The sequence below is a fragment of the Gallinula chloropus genome (assembly GCF_964237585.1).
Source record: "Gallinula chloropus genome assembly, chromosome: 18".
Taxonomy (NCBI): Eukaryota; Metazoa; Chordata; class Aves; order Gruiformes; family Rallidae; genus Gallinula; species Gallinula chloropus.
The window spans coordinates 6090488-6117506 of NC_140103.1; the positions used below are offsets into that span (position 1 = coordinate 6090488).

The window sequence follows — 27019 nt, forward strand, 5'->3', positions numbered from 1 at the left end:
AAGTACAAGCATGTGCATCGGTTTTGTAGGCAGAGTCCTAGGCTGAGTAAGACTGACTTTGGGTTGAGTCTTCTTTCCTGAACTGTTGGGGAAGTTGTCTTTTAATTATGAAGCAATTAATTTGTCCTCTTTAATGATAGTGTAAGTCCCTGATTTGTAAGTTCCCCCGATTAGGGGCAATTCCCTGTCTGTGTCTGTCTTCTCAAGTGCAAATTAGGTTCTGTGACACATTTATTTGGCTCTGCTGTGCACAGTTAGCATGATCTGTGGCTGCTGAGCGATCGCAGTGTTATCATTCCACTTACACTAAGTGGCACCCTGCAGCGTGACATGTATTAAAACCACCGTCCCAGTGAACACCAACGTGTGGGGATGTTACAGACTTGTGTGTGTGGCTTTTGTCCTCCTCCAAAACAGGTTGATTGGGAACCTTCTGCACCGGGCCTTATGTCACACTCGTCACCGTTAGTGCCCGCGTACAGCACAGAGGCAGTCAGTAATTACATCTAGTACAAGACTAATCCATTATTTATGCCCCATATAAAGAAGAATCAGCACAATTGTAGAGTACTTAGGAAGTTTTCAATTGAAGAAAACCCTTAAGCATAATAATTGTAGAAATAATATCTCATTTATATGAACGCTTTCGCTCCAGAGGTTCTTAGTGTTTCTAGTCTATCTAGTGCAGTGTTGCCCACTTCCAAAACAAAGTCCCTTTGGATGCCAAAGGAGACATCTCTGGAGGGATTCCTGGTGGCACAGCGGGGGACAGCTGAGGGAAGGAGCATCTTCCATCCCATTGTAGCCTGAAGGAATAAACTGATAGCCTGAACCTCATCCTTCATCATTTGCTCTGCTGATACCCACCACCTTTCTCTCTGATCTCTGTTTCTAAAGGGTCCAACGGGTGAGACTGGGCCAATGGGTGAGCGGGGACATCCAGGCCCTCCAGGTCCCCCAGGTGAACAAGGTCTTCCTGGCCTCACTGGAAAAGAAGGAACCAAGGTAGGGACCAGCAGCTACTGAATTCACATTCCTTGTAAGCCTGGATGCCCGCCTCTCTCCCAGAGATGGAGAGGGATGATTCAGAAAAGACGTGATGTTTTGCAGTGTCTCATCACGACTTAAGCCCAGAGGGAGGAGCTGGGTCTCTATGGAGTCTGCAGATCCTCAGCTGTTTATCACTGTCGTTGCAGGGGGACCCAGGTCCTGCTGGCCTCCCAGGGAAGGATGGTCCCCCAGGCTTGCGAGGCTTCCCCGGAGAGAGAGGTCTCCCTGGCCCCATTGTGAGTAGAGACTGCCTGGTCCTTCCAGTGGGAAAGGCTCCCAGCACCCAGCTCCCAAAATGACTTTGTTTTCCTCCCTCCAGGGTGCTCCAGGGCTGAAAGGCAACGAAGGTCCCCCAGGCCCCCCAGGTCCAGCAGTGAGTATCCTTGCCCTTACAGGCACCACCTAACGCATTTACAAGCTTGGCAAGCCAAAACGGAGGGTTAGTCACAGCTCAGTGCTTTATCCGTTATTCCCTTTGCACCAACTAACAACTTGCTGGATATTGCTTTATTTTACAAGACAAGCATGTAATAGCTCAGTCATTTTGTGGTGTCAGCTTATGAACATACGTGACAAGCTGAGAGAACAGGGATGATTCAGGGCATTGAGAATTTTACTCCTATATCACCAGCTTTCACACTAAAAGTTGTCCCCATTTGAGATTCATGCAGCCCTCCTGGAAGAAAATATTCATCATCCAACCCTCCCTGCTGTATTGTCCATGAAGTGGCTCATGCTCTTGTTCCAGGTTGATGATGTGCCCCCAGGAACTCAGCTCCCTGCACCATCCAGAGGAGAACCAAGCCCTACCAGGGATTTTAATTAAAAAAAAATAAATCTGCAGGATCCCTTGGGTTGATGGTACCAGGTCATCACAAGGCAGTCACCCTGTCAAATGTGCTCACGATGCATTTGCAGCATCCTGCTACTGGGTTTCTTTCTTTATATAGATAAAGCTCGATGCTCCAGTTAATGCTTCCTTCTTCTCTGAACAGGGCTCTCCTGGTGAGCGTGGTCCCGCAGGATCAGCTGGCCCCATAGGCTTGCCAGGGCGACCTGGCCCCCAGGGACCTCCAGGACCTGCAGGTGAAAAGGGAGCCCCAGTAAGTACCAGTATAAAGATTAAAGGTATAAAGTTCAACATACATGAAATGTGGGTAGTAGGAAGCTGAGCATGGAGACATTCCTGGGGGTAGGTGTATAAAAGATTTTAAAAGAATAAAAGAAAAAAGAAGGAATTAAATCAAGAACGAATTTTCTCATCTTGGGTGCATCAAACCACTGAACCTCAGTGGCCCCATTTGGGACACCCAGGCTATCAAAAATGGATGTGATCACAGTGACCAAAATGTCTTCAGACAACGAGAAGGGATGAGGAGTGAACAGGTAAAACGACAGCCTGTGTGACCTCCTAGGGACAGCCAAAGGACAGGCCTCTGGGCAGAGAAGTGAGCCACCCCCATCTCTGCTTACAAGGATGCACCACCAGTAGCCGTTTCTCTGAGCCTAAAGAAATCCTTAACCTTGCTCTGCCCCAGCCACGGAGCAGCGCAGGAAGGTGCTGTGGAGGTTTGTGCTCTGCTTCCTGGGATGCTGCGTGATGCAGCAGCATCAGTGTTCCCAGGCATCCCGCTGGCACCCATGGAAAGAGCTGTTGTCAGCAGGAGCCTGAGCAGAGCACGGCTGAGTCCTGCCATATGGTCCCTCTCCTGAGCGTTCCCCAGCCAGCCCGCGCAAGCTCTCACGTCTTTCGCTCCCCAGGCACGCGCGTGAAGTGTCACGTGCGGGCAGGGGAGAGTGGGCTGGGGTGGCTATTTCTGTCCCTGGAGAGCACAGCACCGTGACAGTCCCAAGAAGGAAGGCTGTGCTGATACTTCACTCCAGAAGGGTTTTGCAGGGACCTTTGCCTGCCTCAGAGTTAAGCTCAGCTTGAGACCCAGCAAAACAAGCAAATGCTGGGATTGGTGATCTTGGACTAGATGGGGACACTTAGGGTGATATTGGTGATCTCAGACTAGATGGGGACACATAAGGTGACTGAATGTTGTTACTAAAAGTGTTTATCACCCACTGTATTCCACATTTGCTGGCATATTAGAAACTCCAGCAGCTAGTCCAGAGGCAAGAATTTCCTGGTGAATCAGCTTTGTGAACATCTGGCCTGCCAAGTACCTATGTGATGTATGACTGGGTAGATGAATAGACCATCTATGTGGCTTCTAATTATTCAGAAGAGAGCACCCAGGATTCAGATGCAATTAAATTATGTACGAGGAGACTGAAAAATATCTACTGTTCAGTTCCTGTAAACACACAAATTTGATTGAAGACTCCAAGTCTGAGGAATACAAGTAGATGCTTGAGCAGGAAGCCAGCAGAGAATTTGTTCACTTCCCATGTTTTCCTTTGTCTGGAAGCTCAGGAGGGAGCCTGGGGCCTCCTGAGATACCCCCTGAGTTGGGGATCAGCCAGGAAGGGAGCAGGCAAGGGAGTACTAAGACAGCCAGGACCAGAATCAGTAAAAATTGGCTTAGTTAAGGTCTTGTTTGTCATCCAGAGAGAGATGGCAGAGGGTGCAGATTAAATCTGATTATATTGCTATAGCAGTGAAATCGCAGCTGGGATCTGGGTATTCACTGTTTAGATTTGTTTATTCTTTATCTCTCCAGATAGAAATGTTGTCTGGTTTCAAACAGCAAGCACAGGGAGCCTGATGGAATAGCTGGAAACCGGTTGGGCTATACATGCCCATAGAGCCAGAGGTCATTAGTGGCTGAATAAAACATTAATGGGATATAATGGGTTGATTGGAGAGTGGAAGAGAGCTCTGGATGACCTGTCTGTGCCTTCTGCTTCCAGGGAGAGAAGGGTCCTCAAGGACCAGCTGGCCGGGATGGCATCCAGGGCCCGGTGGGACTCCCAGGTCCAGCAGGTCCTGTTGGCCCCCCTGGAGAGGATGGAGACAAGGTGAGAGCAGCTCCCTGCTGTGTGGGGTCACTCTGGGAAGGAACTGGAAAACTTATCCCATTGCCACCGCACTGACCCACTGCTTCCACTGCCTTGGGATGAATGTGCTGCTAGTCAGGATGTTTTGTGGCACTGATGATCCCATGAGATGAGCAGTGTCCTGTCTGGGAGCAGCAGCAGACTGGGCTGTGCGTGCTCTGCCAGCCAGACCCCTTGCTGAAATGCAGTTAGCCTGCTCAAAAGTCCATCACAGGTGGCCAGTCCATGGGTGCCTGGCCTTTCAAATTAATCACCTTTCCCCCTTCATTAAGTGCCTCTGGACTGGAGGATTCTAAGAAAACATTAGCTGGAACAATTCTCTCATTGCTGCTCATAAGTTCTGTGACATGATGCTTCTTGCATCCCATGGCTGCTGTAGACAGCTTTAGATGCAGAAGGGTTTGGTGGCACCTGGGGCTGCCAAATCTCTGGCCTATTTCAGAACTTAGCGGGGTGTTTCTGTGGGAGCTGGCATCTTGGGGGTCAGGGTGCAGTCACACGGGGCTGCTGCTTGAATGTTGAGACATGGAAGTGGGCACCAAGTGTGCTAATTGTGCCTCTTTGCTCCTGGCAGGGTGAGATCGGAGAGCCTGGCCAGAAAGGCAGCAAGGGTGACAAAGGGGAGCAGGTGAGTGGGGTGAATGTTGTCGTAGCTGCTTCCGTGGAGGAGTGTGGTTATGTTGTGTGACTTGCTGGAAGCAGAAAATGATACCATTTTAATTTCTTCCTGTCATTGCTTCATCTTCTCCTTTACTTCATCAAATACCCACACAATGTAAAAAGGAGTATCTGAAGAGTTTCTCCTCCAGCTCCAAGGAACACACTGAGATGCTTCCATGTCACCTGTCTGCTATGTAAATACCTGTAAAGCATTAGGAGCCCTTCCTGTTAAAGCTGGGTGTTTGGCTGCAGTTCATTTTCTAGTTGCTTATAGCATGCTGAAGCAGCCTTTATGTGCTGCTCAGAGCCTGAGGAATGGAAAATAAATCACACATAACTATCTAGAGAGAACTGAGTAGTGTGATATTGCTTTGCTGGAGCAAAAAACATGTTTAGACACATCTGCTGTGCCACTGGTACCAGGGCTGAGGGATGCTGGTGTGTCCAGGGAGACTGGATCCTGTCCTCCATCTCCGTTTTGGGAATTAACACGTTTAATGGAGGCTGTGCTGAAAGGCAACACCTTTTCCAGGTGAGTTTTTACCTCTGTGATCCTAATGGTGACTTTGCACTTCTGTTTTGTGACAGGGTCCACCAGGTCCTACTGGCCCGCAGGGTCCCATCGGTCAGCCTGGCCCAGGCGTGAGTATCATCTCCTGGGGCAGAAATCCTCTTTATTGCCCTAATCTGTCCTGGGAAGCAGTTAGGGTTACCAGACTCTCCCCAGTGCTGCTGAAGTAGGGCATTGCTGCAGCAGGAGGTGGTGGGGATGAAGCTTTGCATCTGCCTGATATCTTTGCCAAGCTGTGTTTGACTCTCATCACAGGGTGCTGATGGAGAGCCAGGTCCCAGGGGACAGCAAGGCCTCTTTGGTCAGAAAGGTGATGAAGGACCCCGAGGTTTCCCTGGTCCCCCCGGCCCAGTGGGCTTGCAGGTAATTTGTAGCATCAAAGGAAGGGCTTAGGATAATGAGAGCTTTGGCTCCACTTGAGATGTTCACAGCTAAATCTTACCCATTCCATCTCCACAGGGCTTGCCTGGACCGCCTGGTGAAAAGGGAGAAACGGGTGACGTTGGGCAAATGGTAAGATAGTTTCATACTTCTTTTTTCACCATGGACAGAGACGTTGCTCCAAGAAATACACCTTAAATTTGTCTCCCCTTTCTCTTAGGGCCCGCCAGGCCCACCTGGACCCAGAGGTCCATCTGGACCACCAGGAGCAGATGGTCCACAGGGACCTCCTGGGGGAATAGGGAATCCTGGTGCAGTAGGAGAGAAGGTAAAGCATCCAGACAAGCCTGCAGGAGTTTGCTACAGCAAAGCTCATGGTGGGGCTTTGCCACATCAGCAGCAAACTCAACACCCTGCAGAAATGTGAGTGTGCTCATCATCTTCTCCACTCTGCAGGGTGAACCTGGTGAATCTGGTGAGCCTGGTCTTCCTGGCGAGGTTGGCCTCCCGGTAAGTACGCTTGCAGGGGGTGGGTCTTGCTCTGACAGAAGAGAGGTTTCCTTTAGTGGTGTCCCCTGAGGAGCTGGTTGAAGGGGGAGTCAGTCATGGATGCAGATAGGGCTGCAGGGACTAAACCAGCCATGTCCCTGGTTTGGGTATCGGGTGACACATTGCCATGTTACTGGGTATTTATAGCATAGCATTTAGTCACCAAATATGGGCTACCCACGACTGAACAACATGAACACCATTTAGTCTTTGTGGGAAGGGACTGCTAAATCATGTCTTCATGTTTTGAGATACAAATAGATCTTTCTCAGAATTGATTGAAGGGTAATTGGAGACCGGTCAGTTGTTTTTCTGGGTAATAGAAACTCCTTTTTTCCTTTACAGGGTCCTAAAGGTGAAAGAGGTGAAAAGGGTGAAGCAGGTCCCTCTGGTGCTGCTGGTCCACCTGGCCCCAAAGGTCCCCCGGGGGATGACGGTCCCAAAGGCAGTCCTGTAAGTACCCCCTCCTGCCTGACCAGTGCTTCCTTGTCTTACCCAGAAGAGATTTCCACGTGAAAAGATGATTTCCAGGCAATTTTGTGGAAATTGGAAATAGTTTACCAACCAGCGAATTGCTCCTCTAATGTTACATAGTATCAGTCCCCTTCTTTAGGGTGCTAATGAGGAGAAGACACAGTCATGTCGTATCTTTTAGCAATACTTGAATTATTAGTCCCTTGTGCAGGCTGCCAGAAAACTCACCCCTACAGAGAGCACCTGCCACAGGTTTGCTCCACTCTTGAGCTTATGCATTGCCAAGGTCCTCTGCACCAGAGCAAAGCTTCCAAACTAGTGTGGAGGAGATTTATGTGAATTTGGGAGCTGCACCTCTAAGGTCAGATCCCTGCTGATGCTAATTGCCGCAGCTCTGTTGAGGCAGTAGAGCCATCCTGATTTATACCAGATGACAATGGTACAGAATTTATCTTGCCGGCTTCTTTGATGCTTGCTGGCTGAAGAAATTTATTATGTGATAAGCAAAGATGGCATGAAACAACAGAGGAGGCAGGGGAGTTAGTCATCTCTCTTAACAGATGGGGTTTTGGGATATCGCTTTATTGATTGAAGCCCATTGTCTGAATGCTGGTCTCAGAATCACTTGAAGCAGACAATAGGCATTGTGAAGAGAAGAATGGGGAAGTGTTTTAGTCATTAAAGGCTTTGAGAGGATATTCACGTGGAAGGTGTTACGCATCGTGTAGTAAGCAACAGCAAAGTCTTCCCATCTGCACGTTCCCCAAAGCTGTGAGGATTCCGCTGTCACTTGTCCAGTGTAGTTAGGAGGAGCTAGATGCAAGTCCCAGCGTTGACCCTGGAGCTCTGAGTAGTCTGGATGCAGAGCTGTGGCAGGATGAAATTACTGAAGATGCAAAGATGGGATGTGGTCTGGGATTGTGCCTGAGGGTAGGGAATTGGGGTTTTGCGCCAACTTCCAATGTTGTCTCTGGGGTGCATGTACCAGTGCTCTGCTGTTCTCTCCTGATGCAGTCTTTGACTTGAGGATATCCTCCCTCTCTCATTACAGGGTCCAGTTGGTTTCCCTGGTGATCCTGGTCCTCCTGGAGAACCTGGTCCAGCTGTAAGTGTTTGTTTCATGGAAGGGTGATGAGGTTCCTCCTCTTGGTTTTGTGAAAGACAACTGTGTGCTGTTCATTCAGCAGCAGCTCCTCTGGCATTTGCTCTTCCTTTATTTGGGAAAGAGTGGGAAGTCCTCCCATGTCTGTTTGTCTGACCATGCTGCAGCCTACAGGGCAGTAGTTATACGAATGTTGCTGTCCACAGCTGCTGGGCATGTGACAGGTTTGCTGTTGCCAGTGCTACCAACAGGACATGGGAAGGGATGGTGCTCAGTGACCAGCTGAGCCACACCTGCTGCTGCTAACACTCTGCTCAACTCTATTTGCACCCTAAATACTCCTGCTTGTTTCTTTCTTCCTTTTTAGGGTCAAGATGGTCCCCCTGGTGACAAAGGTGATGATGGCGAACCTGGGCAGACTGTGAGTAACTGGATAGATGAGACCTGTTCCAAATAAGTCCGTGCAGTTTTTATGTGCAGGTCCAAGGACTTTTTACATAGAAGGGCAATGCAGCATCTAATTCCCACGAGCTTCTGCTGCACTGGTCCCCTGATGCCTGTACAGTCCTGTCTGTATCAGCCTGGCTGCCTCCATCCATCCATCCATCCATCCATCCATCCATCCATCCATCCATCCATCCATCCAGGCTGCTTGGCACAACATCCCAAAAGCAGAAATTAACTTAGGGAATAACAAACTCGAAGGCTTTCATTCTAACTTTGCTGTGCCTTCTGGTATTTCGTGGTGGGAAGGGATAAAACAAGATACCACCTGCAGCCCCGAGGAGGTGTCGGGAGTTGTACGCTGCCCACGCCTCAGCTTAGCTCAAAGCTCTAGATCTCGACTCCAGTGTTGCATGTTTGCTCCTCCCTCCTGCCTCTCATGGTGCAGTCATGGCTTGTTCTCCTCCCCTCTCCATTTAGGGTTCCCCTGGTCCCACAGGAGAGCCAGGCCCCTCTGGACCCCCAGGAAAAAGGGTAAGCTGATTAAGAGTATTTTTTCCAAATGTATTTGTATTTTCTTTTTGAAATGAATGTAATTCCTAGGTCTGCAGTAAACACAAGGCAGTAGCACATAAAATAAATACCAGTTACATTGATGCACCGCTAAAAGCCACTGGAAATTGCTGGGAAATTGTCAACCAATTCCCATGGAATTTCTTTGAGATTTTAACACCCAAAAGGAAATACCAGCATGAGGTGTTCCTGCTCCTCCTGCCTTACTGGCAGAGCTCAGGGATTCATTTAGCAAGGAGCTAATTTAAAAAGCTTTTCAGAGATATTTGTCTCCATTTTCTCTTCTTCCCTGGGGCTGCAGCATCGTTTTGCTAATTCCAGGAGGCTATTCCGGATCAGTGTGATCTAATTGTGTTTTGCATCTATTTTGTACTTTCTCTAGGGCCCTCCTGGTCCAGCTGGTCCCGAAGGCAGGCAAGGAGAGAAGGGAGCCAAGGTAAGAGCTGAATGACATTGCACTTCTACCGTGTCCTTTGTATGCCAAAGGGAACATCCACTGACAACATCGATGTTTGAAAGACAATGATTTGATTTTTCTGTGTGTTACAACAAATCAGTCTGAATTTGGGGCCATTGGCCTCAAATCTGAGCTTCTGTTTCATCTTCTAACAAACTCTGTGGAGATAATTAGAGCTTGGTATAGGTCATGGGAATGTTTTTCTTGTTTGAAAATGACAAAGTGCCAGATTTGCCATTTAATATGTTGTAAATAATATGGCATGCACAGCCCTACGTTCTTTCCCAGGGCAAAGAGCATTATTGGACCATGATTAGTTCTGTATGGGTGGTGGGGAAACATGGAGCGTGATGGCAAATTATAGGTGCAGTCATTGCTGGTAGTAGCCACAGGGACACTGATGGCAGAAGTTGTCTTCTGCTCACTCATCTCTCAGGTCTAAACCCTGGAAAGCTTTCTGCTCCAGAGAGCTCACAGCCAAAGGGCTGTTCCTGCTGGAAATCAGCAGAAATAGGCAAGGCTGAAAAGTGAAGTTTGGAGCCCTGTCCTCAGTGCGCAACGAATAGGGAGCAGTAGGAAGATCAGAGCAGGAAGCTTTACGTGCTTTGTATGGAACTGTGTTCACTTGGTGACATCCTGGCAACAGCCACAGCGTTATTTGAGAAGATCATGTGATGCCCCAATGCAAATTAAACCATGCTGCCTCTTGCATCAAGGGTGAAGCTGGTTTGGAAGGACCTCCTGGGAAGACTGGCCCAATTGGTCCCCAAGGTGCTCCAGGGAAGCCTGGCCCCGATGGCCTTCGAGGAATTCCTGGTCCAGTTGTGAGTATTCCCTAACTGAGCAAAGTCTAAGAAAGCTTCTGGGAGGGGTTGTTCCTGGTGCTTTACCATATCCCATCTCCCTGGAAGGTGCCTATATCTTACTGTAATGTTTGCTCTGTGCTTCAGTGCCTGACAACTCTGGTGGAAACAATGTAATGATAGATATTATCTCCCAGCATGTTTTATCAGAGTCTTGGGTCTGCTCACCCACTCTCTGGGTTAATATTCCCACGAGCTCCAAAGTCCCTTTTCCAGTAGAGATTTGCACATGAAAAGAGCATAAATCCTTTTACCTTGACCCACCTGTGAGAAGCCAGAGCCCACGTTCCCTGGCACAGGGACTGGATGAGGACAGGTAAATGATCTGAACAATCCCAGCTGGGAACACTGCTGTCATGAATGACAGGTTTGAGGGAATTGCACTGTTTTACAGGGTGAACAAGGTCTCCCAGGATCCCCTGGCCCAGATGGTCCTCCAGGCCCAATGGTATGTCAAAATCATCAAATTTGATAACTTACTGAAAGGGGTGAATGCATTTTACATTAATTCATTCCCTTTTTTGTTTTCCCCTGTCTCTCAAAGGGCCCACCGGGTTTGCCTGGTCTTAAAGGAGACTCTGGTCCTAAAGGGGAGAAGGTGAGAATGCTGCACATGGTCTTGATGCATGACCTGATGTCCATGTCTGGGGAAGGGGGTAAAATGTTACTGTAGAGGGGTCCTGCAGCTGGCATGACAAGGCTGAGGAGTGCCACCAGCCCTGTGTTCTCTCTCTCAAACTCCAGAAGCATTGGACATGCCTTTAAAGTATGTCAAAAGGGATGAGCAGGGTTGTGCTGTGTGTGATCATGTGCTGGGACCTGTCTGGATCCAAGACTGGGTTTCCCATCCCCAAATCACCAGCACCAATGGCAACAGGGCAACACAGGGAGCTGAATCTCCACGTTCCCCTATGATGGACCTTGCAACCCAGTGGCAGCACTGGTTGTCGGAGCTGCCTGAACACGGACGCTGTAGCTGAGGGAAGTGCAGACACCTGCCTTGCTTTAGTGCAGGGTCCTCAATCTTTAGGAATGTATGTAATATATGTTAGCATCCAAAAAGAGCCAGCACTCCAGTGCAGCAGTTCTGCTTCTGTATTTGTACCATTTTCTGTGGCAAAAAGCTTGTGCACACTTCCAGGTGCCAGGGATAGCTACAAAGTCCTATCACCTTAGATACTTGTGTTTATACCTAGAAATATCTTTGCTGGGTAGCTTTGGCATTAGGTTACCTCCGACAAGAGATCATAATTAACATCTGTTTTTTCCCCTAGGGTCATCCAGGTTTAATTGGTCTTATTGGACCACCAGGAGAGCAGGGAGAAAAGGGTGACAGAGGTCTCCCAGGACCCCAGGGCTCAGCAGGACCCAAAGGGGAGCAGGTAAATAATCCGTAAGACCTTCATAGAATGTGCTTTTGAGCTGTGGGGTTTGCTGCCCTTGAGCAGGTATGGCAAAGCAGAGATGGCAGGAGGCTCTTGTGAATTTTTGAGGGATATTTTCTGTATTGATGCAGTTTATTCTACATGTAGAATGTAGAGATGCTCCAAAATTGCCCATTTCAGTGGAAAGCAGGTTTGCAAGGGTCATATGAAAAGAACTGAATAGTCTTTGTGGGATGGTAGCATTAAACACACATCTACAGGACAGCTGTTCAAAACTGTGTGCCTAAGTGACACATGAGATTCCCTGGTCATGGTCTTGTCTGGATCATGTACACATTTAAAAACCAGTTAAAGCTCCAGATTTTAATGGAGTCCTCTAAAACTAGGTAGTCATCTGTGAGTGGATGATAGTTGTGTAGTTACAGGCTAACATTGCTGCATGTGGATCAATGTTGTTCTGTACTTTTTCAGGGTATCACAGGTCCTTCTGGACCAATTGGACCTCCAGGGCCACCAGGATTACCGGTATGTGACAAATAATTATCTCTGAGTTCCTCAGGAGCACCGCAGTCCTTCTGGACTCAGCTTGGTGCTCCCAGATACACCCAGCACGGTCCCTCTGGTCTGACCTTGTATGAGGGTGCTAATGGGAACGGGTTTAATGAGCCTGTAAAAAACACTGGAATGAGTTACAAGAGAACTGGGGAGGTGATGTGGGAGCTGAGAGATGGGCACAGGGGACACAGCATGATCGAGTCAGGGAAATCTGCCCACCCTTTTTCTCTCTTTTGGATTGTCTGCAGTCATGTGATGAATTTTTGCATTGTCTTGCTATTTGCATTTTGTTCACGGGATGCCCAAAGGCTGAGCCTTCACCCTTGGGCAACCAGAGGCCAACTTTATGGGGTTCAACAAGGCCAATTGCCGGGTCCTACACGTTGGTCACAATAACCCTAGGCAGTGCTACAGGCTTGGGGCACAGTGGCTGGAGAGCTCCCTGGAGGAGAAGGACCTGGGGGTGTTAGTTGACAGCCGGCTGGACATGAGCCAGCAGTGTGCCCAGGTGGCCAAAAAGGCCAATGGCATCCTGGCCTGTATCTCTGGCCTGGATGCCCAGGGAGATGATGGAAATCCTGAAGGTATTTAAATACCTTAATGCAGGCATGTAGATGAAGTGCTTAAGGACATGATCTAGAGGTGGACTACTCAGGGTTAAGCTGTGGTTGGACTTGATGATCTTAAGGGTCTCTTCCAACTCAGGTGATGATTCTATGAACCAGCATTTGGTCTTGCTGGGTGTCCTTAGCACAGAGCCAGGACCAGCCCCAGGTTATGGCAATCCCACAGCAGCTTTCCCAGTCCCCATCCCGGCAGGAGTGTTAAGTACTGACACGGATTGGTCTGACACATATGTTGGCAAATAAAAGCAACACTGAACTCAAGTGGATGTGAAAAGTGGAAACAGAAAGGAAGTAAATTAAAAATAATTTTTAAAAGCCTTGTAGTACCTTACTCTGACTCTCTCTAAGGGGAGACTGACTTCTCTGCTAGGAAAAATACTGACTCTTTTCTGTATTTTTTCCTCTGTTCAGGGTCCACCTGGTCCCAAAGGTGCTAAAGGATCATCGGTGAGTATAGATGTTGTTAAACGAAGAGGCTGAGGAGCTCTTAAGTGCATAACCTGCCGCGGCTCCTCCGCGTCAGTGGCATTAAGGCAATTAGCCAAAGACGACAGTAGCAAACGCAGCTTTTCCAGGCTGTCTAAGCCCAGAAATTATAATTGGGAAAAGCTTCTGTTGCACACGCTGTACTGCATTGAACATCAGTGCAGCAAAGATCATAGGGAGGAATCCAGCGCGGAGTCCTTGGGAGAAAACCTACTGCTGTAGAGCGGTGGGTAGTAAAAATAGACTGTGAAGCGGGAGGTGGCAAGCTGGAAAGTGAAGAACTTGGTGAGAAATGTGGTGCTGAAGCAAGTTTCATGTTACAGATCTCCTATGCAGGCAGCTAAAAATTCCTCTTGGGCAACTTCAACTTCCTAAAGTCTTTTTTCCCCCATGCAGAATTCGATGTTTTATTAATTTTAAGATTTTATTTGATTTATAAAACTGTTGATTTGATTTGGAGGGTTAACGTTTTCATTCAGTACAAGATCCTTTCTTTTTTCCATAGGAAGTTTAAACAAAATTTGAATCTTTAACCCCAAGTGTTTGACCTTTTTCTCTTACCTAAGCATCAAAAATAACCAAACCAGACATTTTCTTGGAGGGGGGGAGGCAAGGAGTCTCCTCTTGTACCTGAATGGACAGGCAGAAAGTTTTGCCACAAGACTGTTAACAGGAATAACCTTTGGGAATTGATATAATGGACAAGTGCTTTTTCCTCTATGACTCATATGTTTTTCCCTTGTTTTTCTACCCAGGGTCCGACAGGTCCAAAGGGTGAATCGGGACTTCCTGGGCCCCCAGGGCCTCCTGTAAGTAGAACCCAGTATATGAAGTGTGAAACAAGGTTCAGGTCCAAGTGGGTGTTGTAATGTTAGGAAGTAGATTCCTGGTCAAAGATTCGATATATCAGGGGTCTAGCAATGGTTTGGCTTCTCTTAGAGATGCTGTAGAATAAAGCAGGGTGTGAAGGGAGAAGTTACTAACAAGAAGGTGGAAAGAGAAGATGGAGCTGGTGTTCAAGCCTGGTGGTTTCCATCAATACAATCATGGGTGGCTTACATGTCTAGTGTGTATCTTATGGTGCTGCTTCTCAGCGCTGGTGCATCCTTTGGCCATCTCTTCTGTCTCTCCTCCACCAGCAATGCAATGAGAAGGTGTATCTTCCCTCCCCACAAAACAGGGTCCTCCTGGAGAAGTCATCCAGCCACTGCCCATCCAGTCTTCCAAGAGGACCAGGAGAAACATTGATGCCAGCCAACTGGTGGACGATGGGAATGCCGACAACTACATGGACTACGCTGATGGCATGGAGGAAATCTTCGGCTCACTGAATTCCTTGAAACTGGAAATCGAGCAAATGAAGCATCCATTGGGCACTCAACATAACCCAGCACGTACCTGCAAGGATCTACAGCTCTGTCACCCTGATTTCCCAGACGGTGTGTCCCGGGGTAGAGGGGGTACAGGGAAAACACTGTGGGTGTCCTCCCTCCATGCAGTGAATGTGAGCAGGTGCAGGAGGAGCAGTAAATTTGGGGAGTGCCTGAATCTGGAGCCCCATGTGACTGATAAAGCCACAATACATAGGGAAGAATGAGTATATACCATGCAAAATATCTATTCCTCTACAGTGCCACAGTACAATCTGAAATCAGAACAATAACCAGTTTTCCAAAACAATACTTACAAATAGTAGCCAGTGAAACATCCCCAGTAGGATGGTTGTTGTCATCCTTCCTCACGGTGCTGGTTCTTTCTTCCCTTCTCTTCCCTCTCATGCATCCAGGTGAATACTGGGTTGATCCTAACCAAGGATGTTCCAGGGACTCTTTCAAAGTTTACTGTAATTTCACAGCTGGAGGAGAGACTTGCATCTTCCCTGATAAGAAATCTGAAGGAGTAAGTCCATGCAACTCTTTTTTTTTATTTTTCCCCATTATCATGGTGCTAAGAGATTGTTTCCTAATATGAATATTCATAGACAGTCAATTTCAGGAGAGTTGAACAACAGCAAGTTAGAATTAAAAATCTGGATTGTTTCTTTGGCTCCTACAATAATGAGGAGTGTGTTTACAAAGAGGATTTCTTTGAGTAAGTCAGATTTAAACTGTGATTTGGGATGAGTCTTCAGCAATTTCCCAAGCATCATAATAAATGCTAAAACCTTAATTATTTTTTTTACTTTGCTTTGCAAAGGCAGAAGTGTGTGTTGGTGCAGGAACCATGGCTCCCCGTGAGCTTCATTTAACTCATTCCTTGTCTTCCCTCCCGCTGCCTGCGTGCGTAAGCACCGCTGATTCCTCTGCCTTTACTGGGTCTTCAGGCAGAGCAGATAAATGTTTTATCTCCTCTCATTTTTTTTCCTGGTGTTTCTTGTGGGTATTCAGTTTCCTAAACGAGGGTGACCAGCTTCAGCACTCTTCCTGGCACCGATGCGCGAGGTTGATTACATTATTTGTGCAATGATGTGCTCAGCTCAACCACACTCATCATTTTTATCCTGTACCCATGTGCTCTGTTTGCTGGACCTGGTCTCACTGATGCCTGGGGACCAGCTCTTGCACCGGCCAAGCAGAAATCTTGCAAAGCAGCCTGGGGGAGCTCTCGGTGTGGCAGTTGTGTTGCAGCTGGGTTACGGTGCAGGCAAAGCTGTTCACTCCAGTGGAAGCTGTTTGCATGCTGAATTTCACCCACCAGAAATATGTGCCAGCACAGGACAAATAACATGCAACATAAATCTCCCTTGAGTTTTTGTTAGGGCTGTTGAAGTAGGAGATGGATTTCTTCTCCTTCGCGTTAACTTGCCATGGCTCTCCTCAAAATGTTGATGGTTAAAAAAATGAAGTCTGCCCATGATTTTCCAGCAGCTCAGACTTTTGCCACGCTGACTCTGCGAGCAGCTCTTTGGCTCCATCTCATCCACCGTGGAGCTGCTCTTCTGACCACTGTGATGCTCCTCAAATGCAGATTGTGCTGCACTTCTGCAGTGCTGCCATAAATAAGGAAAAGCGTCAGCCTGCCCTTTTTCCATGTAGAGGAATGAAAACAGCTACCAGGCCAGAATTAAGTCTTGGCTGAATGGTTTTATTATAAGGCACAGCAGAGTTTAAGCCATATCCCCTTTCAGTCTATCCTTAATCCAGCAGAAACATGCTGACGCTTTGTGGTTCATGTACAGGAAAGCAAAGAACAAACCCAAGACACCTGCATATAGCTTAGCTGTTGTTTTTGGGGGAGATTTACAGCACAAGTGAGAGAGCTAGTAGGAGGGTAAGGGAGCAGACGGCAGCCACGCTCTTTCCTTGTGCCCTGACTCAAGAAAAGTGATTCATCTGCTTAGACTGGGCTGCCGTAAAGGATGCTCTGACAGCTTATTTTGTGTCAAGGTCACCCCCTGTGTCGCTCCAGGTAATTGGAGCTCCATCATGTGTGATGGTCCAGCACCGACTGCGGAGGATGCTCTGCTTGTGCTGCTCCTTATTGCTTTTCCCTGAATCACACTCTTTGTCTTTCCCAGCCCCTCAGCAGCTTTCTCTTCCACCCTAGCCCTCCCGTGAAGATCAGTGCACCTTTTAACCCCTGATATTTCCTTTTCTCCCTCCTGTTTTTCCTTTTATCTCTCCTGCCGATAGACTGCACTGCTTGTTTTGCATCCAAGGTATCTAGGAGGCAGAGATGGTTGGTCCTTAGCGAAAGCAGCTGGTGCTAAGGCAGCTCCAGGCAGCACCACATCATGCTCTGCTTGAGAGGCACCTTAGGGCTCTGCCAACTGGTCTTGTTACTGGTGTCCAGGGCGTAAGAAAACATTGTAAAGGAAGTGGGACAGTCTCAATAAAACATGCAGACTTTGCTTGTGGAACTGAATGTAACTTTTTTAATTCCTTTTTTTTTTTTTCTCTTCTTTCTCTCTTTCCTCCTCACCACCCACAAACTAGGCTAGAATTACTTCTTGGCCAAAGGAAAACCCAGGCTCCTGGTTCAGTGAATTCAAGCGCGGTAAACTGGTAAGATGCATCTTGGTGCTTTCTGTTTTCTTTAACCCATGTCATATTTTACAGAGTAAAATGGCTCGTTGGCCCAAAGAACAGCCTTCCACATGGTATAGTCAATACAAGCGGGGGTCTTTGGTAAGTGGCTAACCTCGGCCCGCTAGTCTGAATCAGAGCGCGTCATCTGCTTTGGTATGGCCAGACCTGTTGCACTCTGCATGTTGGACTAATAACCATCACGAGTCGCAGTAGAAATATTTAAGGTGGAATACTAAAAAAGCAAAAAAAAAATCCAATCAGGACACCTTTTTTTTCCAGTCTTCTGGACTGGAAACCTCAGAGCAGGTGAGGAGCTTTCCCCTGCCTTAGATGGGACTCGGAGCTGGAGCAGTTGCAGGTCTGTCTCCACAGAGCACTGCAGCAGGCTGCATCCCGCAGGATGCTGGCTGTTTCCTAAGCAGCTCCCATTCCCATCATGGAAAGAGCAAACTAGGTGCCCACATGCTGCTGTCCTCCAGCAGTGTAGCCTTTTCTCAGGAGCTCAGAGATCCCAAACGTGATGCTCTGGCGCAGAGCCTGGCATGGTGCTGTTGTGGCCCCTGCTCACTGGTACCCAGGCTGAGGTGATGAATCTGCACATCTGTGGTCTGTGTCAGGTTTTCCCCAAAGGGTGGGTTTCATCTCCCACACTGGAGATGAGCCACATCAGGGGGCTCCTGTGCAACCCTCAGCTATGAAGTCACTGGTTTGAAGGAAAGTTTTGAGCCCCATGCGTATGCCAAGCTTGAATTGAGATAGTCTCAATTAAGGAATTTTTTTGAGGGAGAAATGTCCTAAGGTCAAACATCAGCAACAAGCAAGGCAGCAACACATAAACCAGGAAAAAAGCTCTCGTATTTTGTCCTGTAACAGGACATTCACACTGTGGATACATCCCCCAGAGCCCCAGCCAAGGATGTCAGAGCAGCAAGCGATTAGTGAAAGCCAGGTTCTCCTTAAGCAACAAGAATCTCCCGTGTGTGTATCAATTCTTGTAGGATTAGCAGGATGCAGATAATGAGCTCAGTCAAATCAGGAGAATTGGGAAAGAAGGAAATAGTCAGTGGACCTGCACATGGAAGCAGGAGATGCTCTGATGTACCGCACTGAGAGCTGCCTCATGCAGTCATCCTCTCCCTAGGGCAGAGGACTCTTGCAGTGCCCTAAACTTCCACCTTAAAAGGCAAACAACAAACAAAATCACTGCGTTGTTTTCCTCAGCTGCATTTCATCGCCACTAAACACGTTTTGCTCTGATCCTGCCCGTAAGAAAGACATGGCTTCTGCAGCTTTGCCGCATCAGCAAATAAGGCCACAAAGCCGAGGCTTCAGCCTTGTAGCTCCTTGGAGGACAACTACTCATAGCTTAATTACAGAGCACTTCATCAGTTAATATTACAAGTACACACATTTCTCCATTTTCTCTGCTTTTTTTTTTTTCCCCTAGGCTGTTTCCCAGCTACATTAGAGGCTGAATTGCCATCCTAGAGCTCAGGGCCCTTTTATTTTTTTCTTTAAAATAGGAATTTCAATGCTACTTGGATCCCTTTGTTCCATCTTTCTCTGTTGCCATTTTCTTGCTTGTTGAGCTGTCCTGCATTTTCTATTTGGGAAAAAAGCCACCAGCACGTAGAAGAACTGCCTAAGCAAACCCCAAAACTGTTAAACACACAGACCATTAGTTTGACTTAAAGTAGTTTGATTTATTTTTTATAAAAGCACCTCTCATTTCACCCCAGTCAGTATTCAGAACTTTGAGACTGGTAAATTGGGGAGACAGTTGCCTGGATCCAAGATCATTTGAAATCTGTGTATATCAGGGTGGGATGAATTAGAGTTCCCACCATGGAGAAGGTTCCAGGTGCATTTCCACACAGCCCGAGCACAGTCCCTCAGTCAGCTGAGCCCGTGGGATGCCTAAAGCCAAGGGGAAGATTTCCACGTGGCTGTTCAGCGCTGTTAGAGCACAGGCTGCTGTCGTGAGGGGCTCAGTAAGAATCTTGGTGCTTGCATGTGGCATGGAGCCATGGCAGTGCTTCCCTTTCTTCTAGGAAAAGTAATGGGGACAAAGTAAATATGAAATACAAGGAAATCGTCTTGTTTCGATGCTTCTGCACCATCGTTAATCATACGACAGAATGCTTGGAGCTGATTTTCTACCAGTTCTCATGGATGATGAAGCCAAACTGCATTTTGAGGGATAAAAGAGTTGCAGATGTTTTCTCCTGGACTCTGCTTTCCTTCTGTGTGTCATACCCAATTCTCAGTAGCTCTAACAAGGCCTGCCACCCATCCTGTCCTGTTATCCTTTGCAGCCATATGGCAGCTGCCAGAGGGAAATACTATCACAGAGAAAACAGGAAAGGATCGATTTTTGCAGAACCTTGTTCCCATGAGCAAACCCTGCACATACAACCAGTTCCCAGTGGCTCCAGTTGCAAATCTGGGACAGGGCTTCCTGCAGTCTGCAGGGGCAGAGATCCCTTAGCAAGGAGACAGGCTCCCAAACCAAGCAATGATCTGAACCGAGGAGAACTAAGATAAATGAGAGAAGTGGGTCCTGCAGATCAGTGGTGCCAAGTGTCCATTTTGTGTCCCTCTCCTTCCACGTCCTGGTGGTTTTCTGGTAGCTCTCCTGGCATGCGTGGCTCTCTCATGGTCAGTCATATTTCACTCTCAGGAGGACAGTGCAACGGTATCCTGACAACCGGTTGGTATATTTATTTACTCTTACAATATTTTTATTTTTTTTTTACCCATGATTTTATTGTCTGGTTATGAATCTCTCCTACTGTTTGCAGCTCACACCGCAACTTGATGTTTCGTGGTACCTTGAAGAACACTGCGCTGTTTGGGTGCCTGCATTTTTCTCCTGGTCATTGCTAAAGAAACTCCCCTGTCTCTAGATGACAGTACCAAACAGCAGCTTTGGTAGCTTGGCCGTGGCAGGAGATGCCACCTCGTTAGTTTATATATGTAAACTAGCTGATGTGCTGCGTTTGCTTCCTTGCTGGGGTACAAAAGTCCCTGAAAGCTCCAAATCCCCTGGGTGCTAGAGCAGGTTTCAATAAATTGTCTTTATTTCTGCAGAAATAGATCTCTAGGCACCGTTCTCCTGCAAAGGGAAGAGAGGAACCTGATGTGTAGGATCGAGCCAGTGCAGCTCTGTGTTTCATGACATGCCCTGAGGGCAGCAAAGACATTTTCCCTTTAGCTGAGCAGGAGCAGGGCAGCATGGAGCCCTTACCAGCAGGAGCAGGGTTGCCACAGATGAAGTGTAAAGATTGCTTAAAAGCCAGTGTGTGTTGGTGCCCAGGAAAAATGAATGGGAAATGCCCCAGTGTGTGCAGAACAAAGAACCCACCATGGTCAGAAAACCATGTCCAAAGTGGCAGAGAAATAAAGCCCCAAACCCCTTCAAAAATCCTCTTTCTCTCCTTTTGATAAGCTGGAGATTTACGCTCGGTATTGGCTTCAACTTGAGACACGTCTCCCCAGATTTCCTTAGCGCTGGGTATTTTCGCAGCCAGGGCTGAAATCTCCCTTCCTTTCTCCTCCTGCCCTGCGTTAACCTCACTTGGTTTTAGCTCAGAACCAGCAGAAGCAATAAACCACCCTGGTAGCCGTGGCCTGGCTGCAGGAGGACTAGAGAAGCCCCATGCCCATACCGTGGCAGGACCAGTGTCTGTACCCCACTGGACTGGTGGGACAGAGCCCCTTCCCAAATGTGATAAAAATGGGTGATACCAGTGGTCCTCAACCCCCTCCCAAACATGTTGTGTTGCTCCTCACTGCCCAGTGTTTCCCCTCCTCTGCTTCTCACAGCTCTCCTATGTGGATTCGGATGGGAACCCCATCGGAGTGGTGCAGATGACTTTCCTCCGTCTCCTGAGCGCTTCGGCCCACCAGAACATCACTTACAACTGCTACCAGTCTGTAGCCTGGCACGACGCCACCACCGACAGCTACGACAAGGCCATCCGCTTCCTGGGCTCCAACGACGAGGAGATGTCCTACGACAACAACCCCTACATCCGAGCCGCCCTTGACGGCTGTGCGGTACGTGGGCAGAGCTGGTCACGGCCAGTCCTGGGGAAAGGGGTCTGTGCTGGAGATGTCTGTCCCCTTGCCCTGGTTGCCCAGCTCTGTTTTCCTCAGAGCAAATCACCTTCAAACATTCTGTGCCCCTTGATGTAGTTGGCTTGAGGACTGTCCCCAGCATAGAGCTTGCTCTTCTCTGTGCTGGGAGTGTATGATTGTGCTCAAGACCAGGGAAAGCTGCAGCACCTCTAGAAAACAGATTAATTTGCTTTATTGCTGGCTGTGCATAAAGGAAGCAACCAGCTTAAAAACACCAGTTGCTTTTAAAAGTCCCCCCTTGCCTTTGCTCTTGCTCCCTTTGCTCACACAGGGAGAGGTGAGTGCTGACGCCCGGTTGTGTATGAGTTCTAGAGCCTTCAATAAGAATTCTTTCAAGTGCTTTCAGGAAATCTCAGAGGCAAAGCTTTAGCAGTTTGGCATCGGGTTGGTTGAAGGTTTTCCACAGCACTCCTCTGTGTGCAGCCCCAGGAGGGGTCTGGGCTGTGCTGGGCACTGGGATGCACCCAGCTCTGGCCCCTCATCTCCTGAGCTGCCAGAGAAGCCCCAGCACGGAATTTGGGTTTGCTCCGTGCCCGCGAGTAGCAAGATGAGATCATGCTTTTGGGATGCAGGAGACTGAGGTTTGCATCCCTGCCTGAATTTCAAACACAGTCTTTAGCATCTTTCTCTGCTCTCTGAGTCCCATTTTTGCCTGGAGTGCAGAAGGAGGGGTTGGTTACACAGCAGCCCCCCTCTCCCATTCAGCCACACCGTGCTTCACCTTCGCTTTGGCCATGAGTGACAGCCAGTTTCCAAAGGGCCCCAGCATCCTCTCTTTACTTCTGCCTCTGTTGGTTGGATGCCTGATTCAGGATTGAGCTCTCAAAAATCTGCCCTCAGGAGCTAAAAAATTGGCAAAGCAGGTGCCGCTTGCGTTTATTTTGAGACCCAGCTTGCTGGTGCAAAAACATGCATAATTCTCACCCTCTGCAACTGCAATGCTTGGAGCCCACGGGATGGAAAGATTGAGATGTTTGACAGAAAAAGCCCTCCACATGATTTGAGATGAAAGCAGTTCGGTTCTGGCACATGTGCAGATTTTAACTGTAGGAGCAACAGGGAAAATGAGCTTGGAGTCACTTCTTTTAACACCTGCAGAGAGGGAAAGGGCAGCCATCCCACTTCTGGAAACACTCAGAAGCCGTGTGGGGACGTTTATCCTCGAGCACTTCATATCTCCTGTTAAGGCAGCGTGTCCTCGGTGAAAAGCACCTTCTCCCTTTCCCTTCTTTAGTCTTGGAGATGCTGCAGGATTGCACGTTGCTCATTTTAGGGCAGATGTGCCTGCTGAAAACCCTTTTGGTTGAAGTGGTGTGGCTCAGGTGCCCTGCACTCATCTCCCTAAGGAGGGATATTTGCATGGACAGAGGACTGCAGTTCCCTCAAGCTTATTTGGTTCTTGCAGGCAGCTGTTAGCAAAACCCATCTCGGTGTCACAAATAAAGACTGTGGTGAGAACTAAGCAGCAGGAGCAACAGGCACCCACGTGCAGGAGACTGGGAGAGGCTGCTCGGAGCCACGGTGGGACAGAGAGCTCCTGGCTCAGAGCTTTGGGCATCACTTCCAAACCAGGGTGCCCCAGTCCTTCCTCTCTGCTAGAGAGAGGCTGTAAAAAAAGGAGGTGAAATACCCCAAGGGAGCTTACTGCAGCCTTGCAGATAGAGGCTCCTCATTGCCTGTTTTCCTGTACCATCTCTGGTACCCTGGTAGGTCATTCTCCCTGACCCTCAGTCATAATATTTAAGATTTGAGCCCTACCAGGTGAAAAATGAGGTTGGGCAGCCCACCATGGCGTTGCCGCAGAGGTCCTGCTGGGACTTTTGTTCTGACCATGATTGAGGCTGCTGCAGCCGGCACCGGCCGATCTCCAGGGCAAATGTTGGGGCTATTATTTGAATGTGTTTTTCCTGATCTTACATCCCTTCCTCAGTAGCTGTGGTACAGCCTATCCCACCGAGACGCACAAATCAGAGGGTGAGGGAGAGCCAAAAGCTGCTCCATAAATTCACTTGTTTGTGCAGCTCTGTATGCCCTCGGGTGCACTTCTGCTCCCCTAATAATTATTTATATTTTGGAAAGAGCTGTGTGGCTACCGGGCGCGATAAAAAGGCAGCATCACCTTGTGAATTCCATCAAACTTTAAATGGGATCTTTTCAGCAGTGCTCGGGTAATCGTCAACCTAATATATTCAAATTAAACCGCTCACATTTGCTCAACAACCCATGTGTGTCCTCCGGGAGGCAAAGCAACTCAACCACAGCCACAAGCATTTTCCCAGGCTCCCATCCCAGCTCAGAGGTGTACTGAGAGCGGTGCCCTTTGATCTGCATGGCAGTGGTGGCTTCAGCTCCAATGTCTGGGCTTCGGACCAGTGGTCACCATCCCACTTGAGAGCATGTCTGCTAAATCTGCAGGGCAAAAAATGCATTGGAGTGCTGGGGTGCCTCTGATGCAGCTCAGGAAATGCCTGGGGGAGATCATCACGATATTCCCAGCTGAGTGGTTAATCCTCATTCACATTAACTTGCTGTTGTTGTGTTGGAGGCACCATGCAAGCTCCTCTCTCTCCCTCTTGTCACCACCAGGCAAAGAAGGGCTATCAGAAGACTATCCTGGAAATCAACACGCCCAAAGTAGAGCAAGTACCTATAGTCGACATCATGTTCAATGACTTCGGAGAAGCGTCACAGAAATTTGGATTCGAGGTGGGACCAGCTTGCTTCATGGGCTAAGAGCCACCTGAAAACTAGTCTCCAAATGAGCAACCTCGTAACCTCATTGCGCCATTTAATTAATTAAAAAAAAAAAGAAAAAAGAAAAAAAGAATTCCTTGTCACATGCACGTTCTGAAACTGGACAGCGATGGGTTATATTTTTCCGTTTTGTTTCGTTCCTCGTTTTGCCCGAGTTCCTCAGTGCCACCTCACCCACACCTACCAATCCGACGACCAAGAGGACCGTTCCCGCGACAGACGCAGAATCGCATGACCGACCGCCGCACGCGTGGCCCGGAGACCTGTCCCTGCTCCATCTCCAACCGCTGCTCCCACCGCTGCTGCTCCACGGCCACCGAGCAGGCCCCCACCACCATCAAAGACTTCTTCTTCTTCTTCTTCTTGCCATGAAGCAATGCTGAGTGCTTGTCTGTAGATTTTTTGTTTGTTTCTTTCTAAGGAAAAACGGAAAAAACTTGAAACTCCTCTGTTGGGCTTGAGATTGAAGTCCTGGCAGTCCCAGCTCCAACCCAAACCCTGCCACAGCTCATCGGAGGCATTTCGTTGACTTCCACAAGATTTGGATCAGCTCTAGCAAACAAGACATCATGGCCATTTCCAGAAGTTTTAATATCTCCATCAAACCATGTAATTCCATGTTTGACCAAATTTAACCCCATGAATTCGATAGCTAAAAGTCACACTGGGCATCTCGTCCCCATGTATTAAAGGTGCTTATATTTTTGTATGTTTGTAAGTAAATATTTGTATTGTATATTATTTTAAATGTTTAAATGTTTCTGGCTTCAAAACATGCATGTGACCCTGTCTGTATTGCAACCATCACCCTTCCCACCACCATCCCAGCCAAGCATCCACCCAGGAACAAAGACGGTGGCTCAGTCCCTGCCTTGGTCCCCATCTCTTCCCAACCCCAAGCCTAGTTCTAGAGGAGCTTGGAGTTACCCCTGGTGCAGGTTTTTGCAGGGTGAGGCCCAAGTGAGCATCAACCCAGCCCCCTGAGCCACAGATGCATTTTGGAATGATTCGCTTCAAAATTGCCCCATCCCTGGAGGTGCTCAAGGCCAGGTTGGATGGGGCGTTGGGCAACCTTGTGTAGATCCAAGCCTGGAGGCTGGTGGCCCTGCCTGTGGCAGGGGGGTTGGAACTCTATGATCCTTGGGGTCCCTTCCAACCCAGACCATTCTATGATTAGGAAAATAAAGCCACTTTGTAACAAAATTTCTACAAACCCCTGATCTAAAATCAGTATCTGCTTTGAATCCCCACCTTGTTATACACTTGCTTACCTGAACGTATGTGTTTTAAATTAATTCTCTTTTCTTTTCTTCAGCATTCTTTCAACATGCCCTTGCTAAAAAGAAAAGCACTCTATTCCCGGGGCAGATTGCAGTGGCAGGGGAAATCCATTTGTCCTCTCTGAGTAGAAAGTGTATAAAGAAAAAAAAAAACCAAAAAAAAAGGTGCTTTTTATTTTTACATGTCTCTGTGGTGCTATCTATTTGAAGAACTTTAATACAACACTGGTGATACCCTGCCATTGGCCAATCTCCCACCAGCCTTTGCTTTCTAGCCACTTTCTGCACAGACCGCAGGCTCTCGCTACGGTCTTTGGTTATGAGATGCATGCCACCTTCATATTCACTATGTAGAGGACCTGCTCCTTCCCTTACTTGTATTGCAGTAGCTTATACACCCCATGTAGAAAAGAAATATTAAATGCTTGCATCTTTTCCTTTTTTTTTCATGGTTGTTTTTCCATTTTTTTCCCTCCTCTCCACCCCAAGAATATTCCTGCATTTTATCCAGTGGTAACCATACCAGAATTGTACCCAGTCGCTGAGTGTTTGTGGTGCTAATTTATGTATTTGTTGGATGTCCTGACATGATGCTGAAGCAGTGTGGGTGCCTGCCCACCCAGAGCTCCTTTCCTGGTCTTCCCACGGTGGCTCTGCCAGGATGGCTTGCTTTTTTGCAGCATTTTCAGCTTGCTGAACCATCTTGTCCTTTTTTTGGTTTTGTTGTCTTCTTGTTTGTTTGTTTGTTTGTTTGTTTTCTCCCTGGCTGTTTTCCTTGTTTAGATCTCTTGGCTGGAAAAATAGTTGTTGCAGGGTGTTTTTATTATTATTATTATTATTATTACTTGGCCTGGAGTATTACAGCAACGCTTGAGCCAAGGCGGGGTCTTTCACCAGGAAGGAAAAGACATCACATTTACTGTGAAGAAAAGCCTATATATGATGTCTTTTCCCCCCCTCCTTCCCAAGCAGAGAGCAGCAGCAGCTGAGGAAGCGGGGCGAAGCCGTGCTGGAGGGAGCGGTGATGCCGCGCGTGGTGCTTTTCAGTCTGGGAGAGCCGTATCCATCCATCTCCCTTCTTCTGTTGTGTTCTCTCTTACTATTTTTTTTTCCTCCACTTTTTTTGGGGGGGAGGAAAAAAACCCAAACCAACAAAGGTGCTACCTTAAAAACTGCAGACTCCGGCAGTGAAAAGGAGGATATAGTAATATAATAGGAGAATTCAGCTTCTCAAGTCACCTTGGTGAGAGCCTTGTGCAGGACCAGCGGGAAGGTCAGAAAAGGTTGTGCATTCCTCTCTGCACCAGATAAGCCATATCCTGATGTATGTACACGTGTGCGTCTGTCTAGGTCATGTGATTCTGTTCTACAATTTCATCAAGGGAGCTTTTTTCTTTTATTTTTTTTTCCTTTTTATTTCTTTGCTTTGAGAATAAAATAAATAAAATAAAAAAAATCCGCTGTTGAACCCCACAGTGTTGTAATTGTACTGAGCTCCAAACTGTTCCGATTCCCCCAGACCACTTAGCTACGGTATATTGCAATAAAATTACTACTTGTATTTGCAGACCTTCTTTTTGTGTAATTTTATTTCCCTCCTCCCTTAATATATATGACTTGAACAAATGTTGATAA

At 47.8% G+C, this 27019-nt stretch overlaps 1 protein-coding gene across 1 annotated transcript in view; it reads left to right on the top strand.

Moving 5' to 3' along the window:
• The window catches only part of COL5A1 (collagen type V alpha 1 chain), a 151373-nt gene extending 125619 nt beyond the window's left edge, over nucleotides 1–25754 (top strand). Inside the window, exons 39-66 of the mRNA XM_084272484.1 lie at nucleotides 898–1005; nucleotides 1197–1286; nucleotides 1370–1423; nucleotides 2046–2153; nucleotides 3910–4017; nucleotides 4631–4684; nucleotides 5305–5358; nucleotides 5543–5650; nucleotides 5747–5800; nucleotides 5889–5996; nucleotides 6125–6178; nucleotides 6563–6670; nucleotides 7743–7796; nucleotides 8161–8214; nucleotides 8718–8771; nucleotides 9193–9246; nucleotides 9984–10091; nucleotides 10525–10578; nucleotides 10675–10728; nucleotides 11405–11512; nucleotides 11987–12040; nucleotides 13108–13143; nucleotides 13938–13991; nucleotides 14363–14621; nucleotides 14969–15081; nucleotides 17118–17186; nucleotides 21036–21269; nucleotides 23937–25754. Coding sequence (XP_084128610.1) covers nucleotides 898–1005; nucleotides 1197–1286; nucleotides 1370–1423; nucleotides 2046–2153; nucleotides 3910–4017; nucleotides 4631–4684; nucleotides 5305–5358; nucleotides 5543–5650; nucleotides 5747–5800; nucleotides 5889–5996; nucleotides 6125–6178; nucleotides 6563–6670; nucleotides 7743–7796; nucleotides 8161–8214; nucleotides 8718–8771; nucleotides 9193–9246; nucleotides 9984–10091; nucleotides 10525–10578; nucleotides 10675–10728; nucleotides 11405–11512; nucleotides 11987–12040; nucleotides 13108–13143; nucleotides 13938–13991; nucleotides 14363–14621; nucleotides 14969–15081; nucleotides 17118–17186; nucleotides 21036–21269; nucleotides 23937–24083 — 2514 coding nt within the window. The 3' untranslated portion in view covers nucleotides 24084–25754. The remainder of the gene's footprint in view (nucleotides 1–897; nucleotides 1006–1196; nucleotides 1287–1369; nucleotides 1424–2045; nucleotides 2154–3909; nucleotides 4018–4630; nucleotides 4685–5304; nucleotides 5359–5542; nucleotides 5651–5746; nucleotides 5801–5888; nucleotides 5997–6124; nucleotides 6179–6562; nucleotides 6671–7742; nucleotides 7797–8160; nucleotides 8215–8717; nucleotides 8772–9192; nucleotides 9247–9983; nucleotides 10092–10524; nucleotides 10579–10674; nucleotides 10729–11404; nucleotides 11513–11986; nucleotides 12041–13107; nucleotides 13144–13937; nucleotides 13992–14362; nucleotides 14622–14968; nucleotides 15082–17117; nucleotides 17187–21035; nucleotides 21270–23936) is intronic.
• The last annotated feature ends 1265 nt before the right edge of the window (nucleotides 25755–27019 follow it).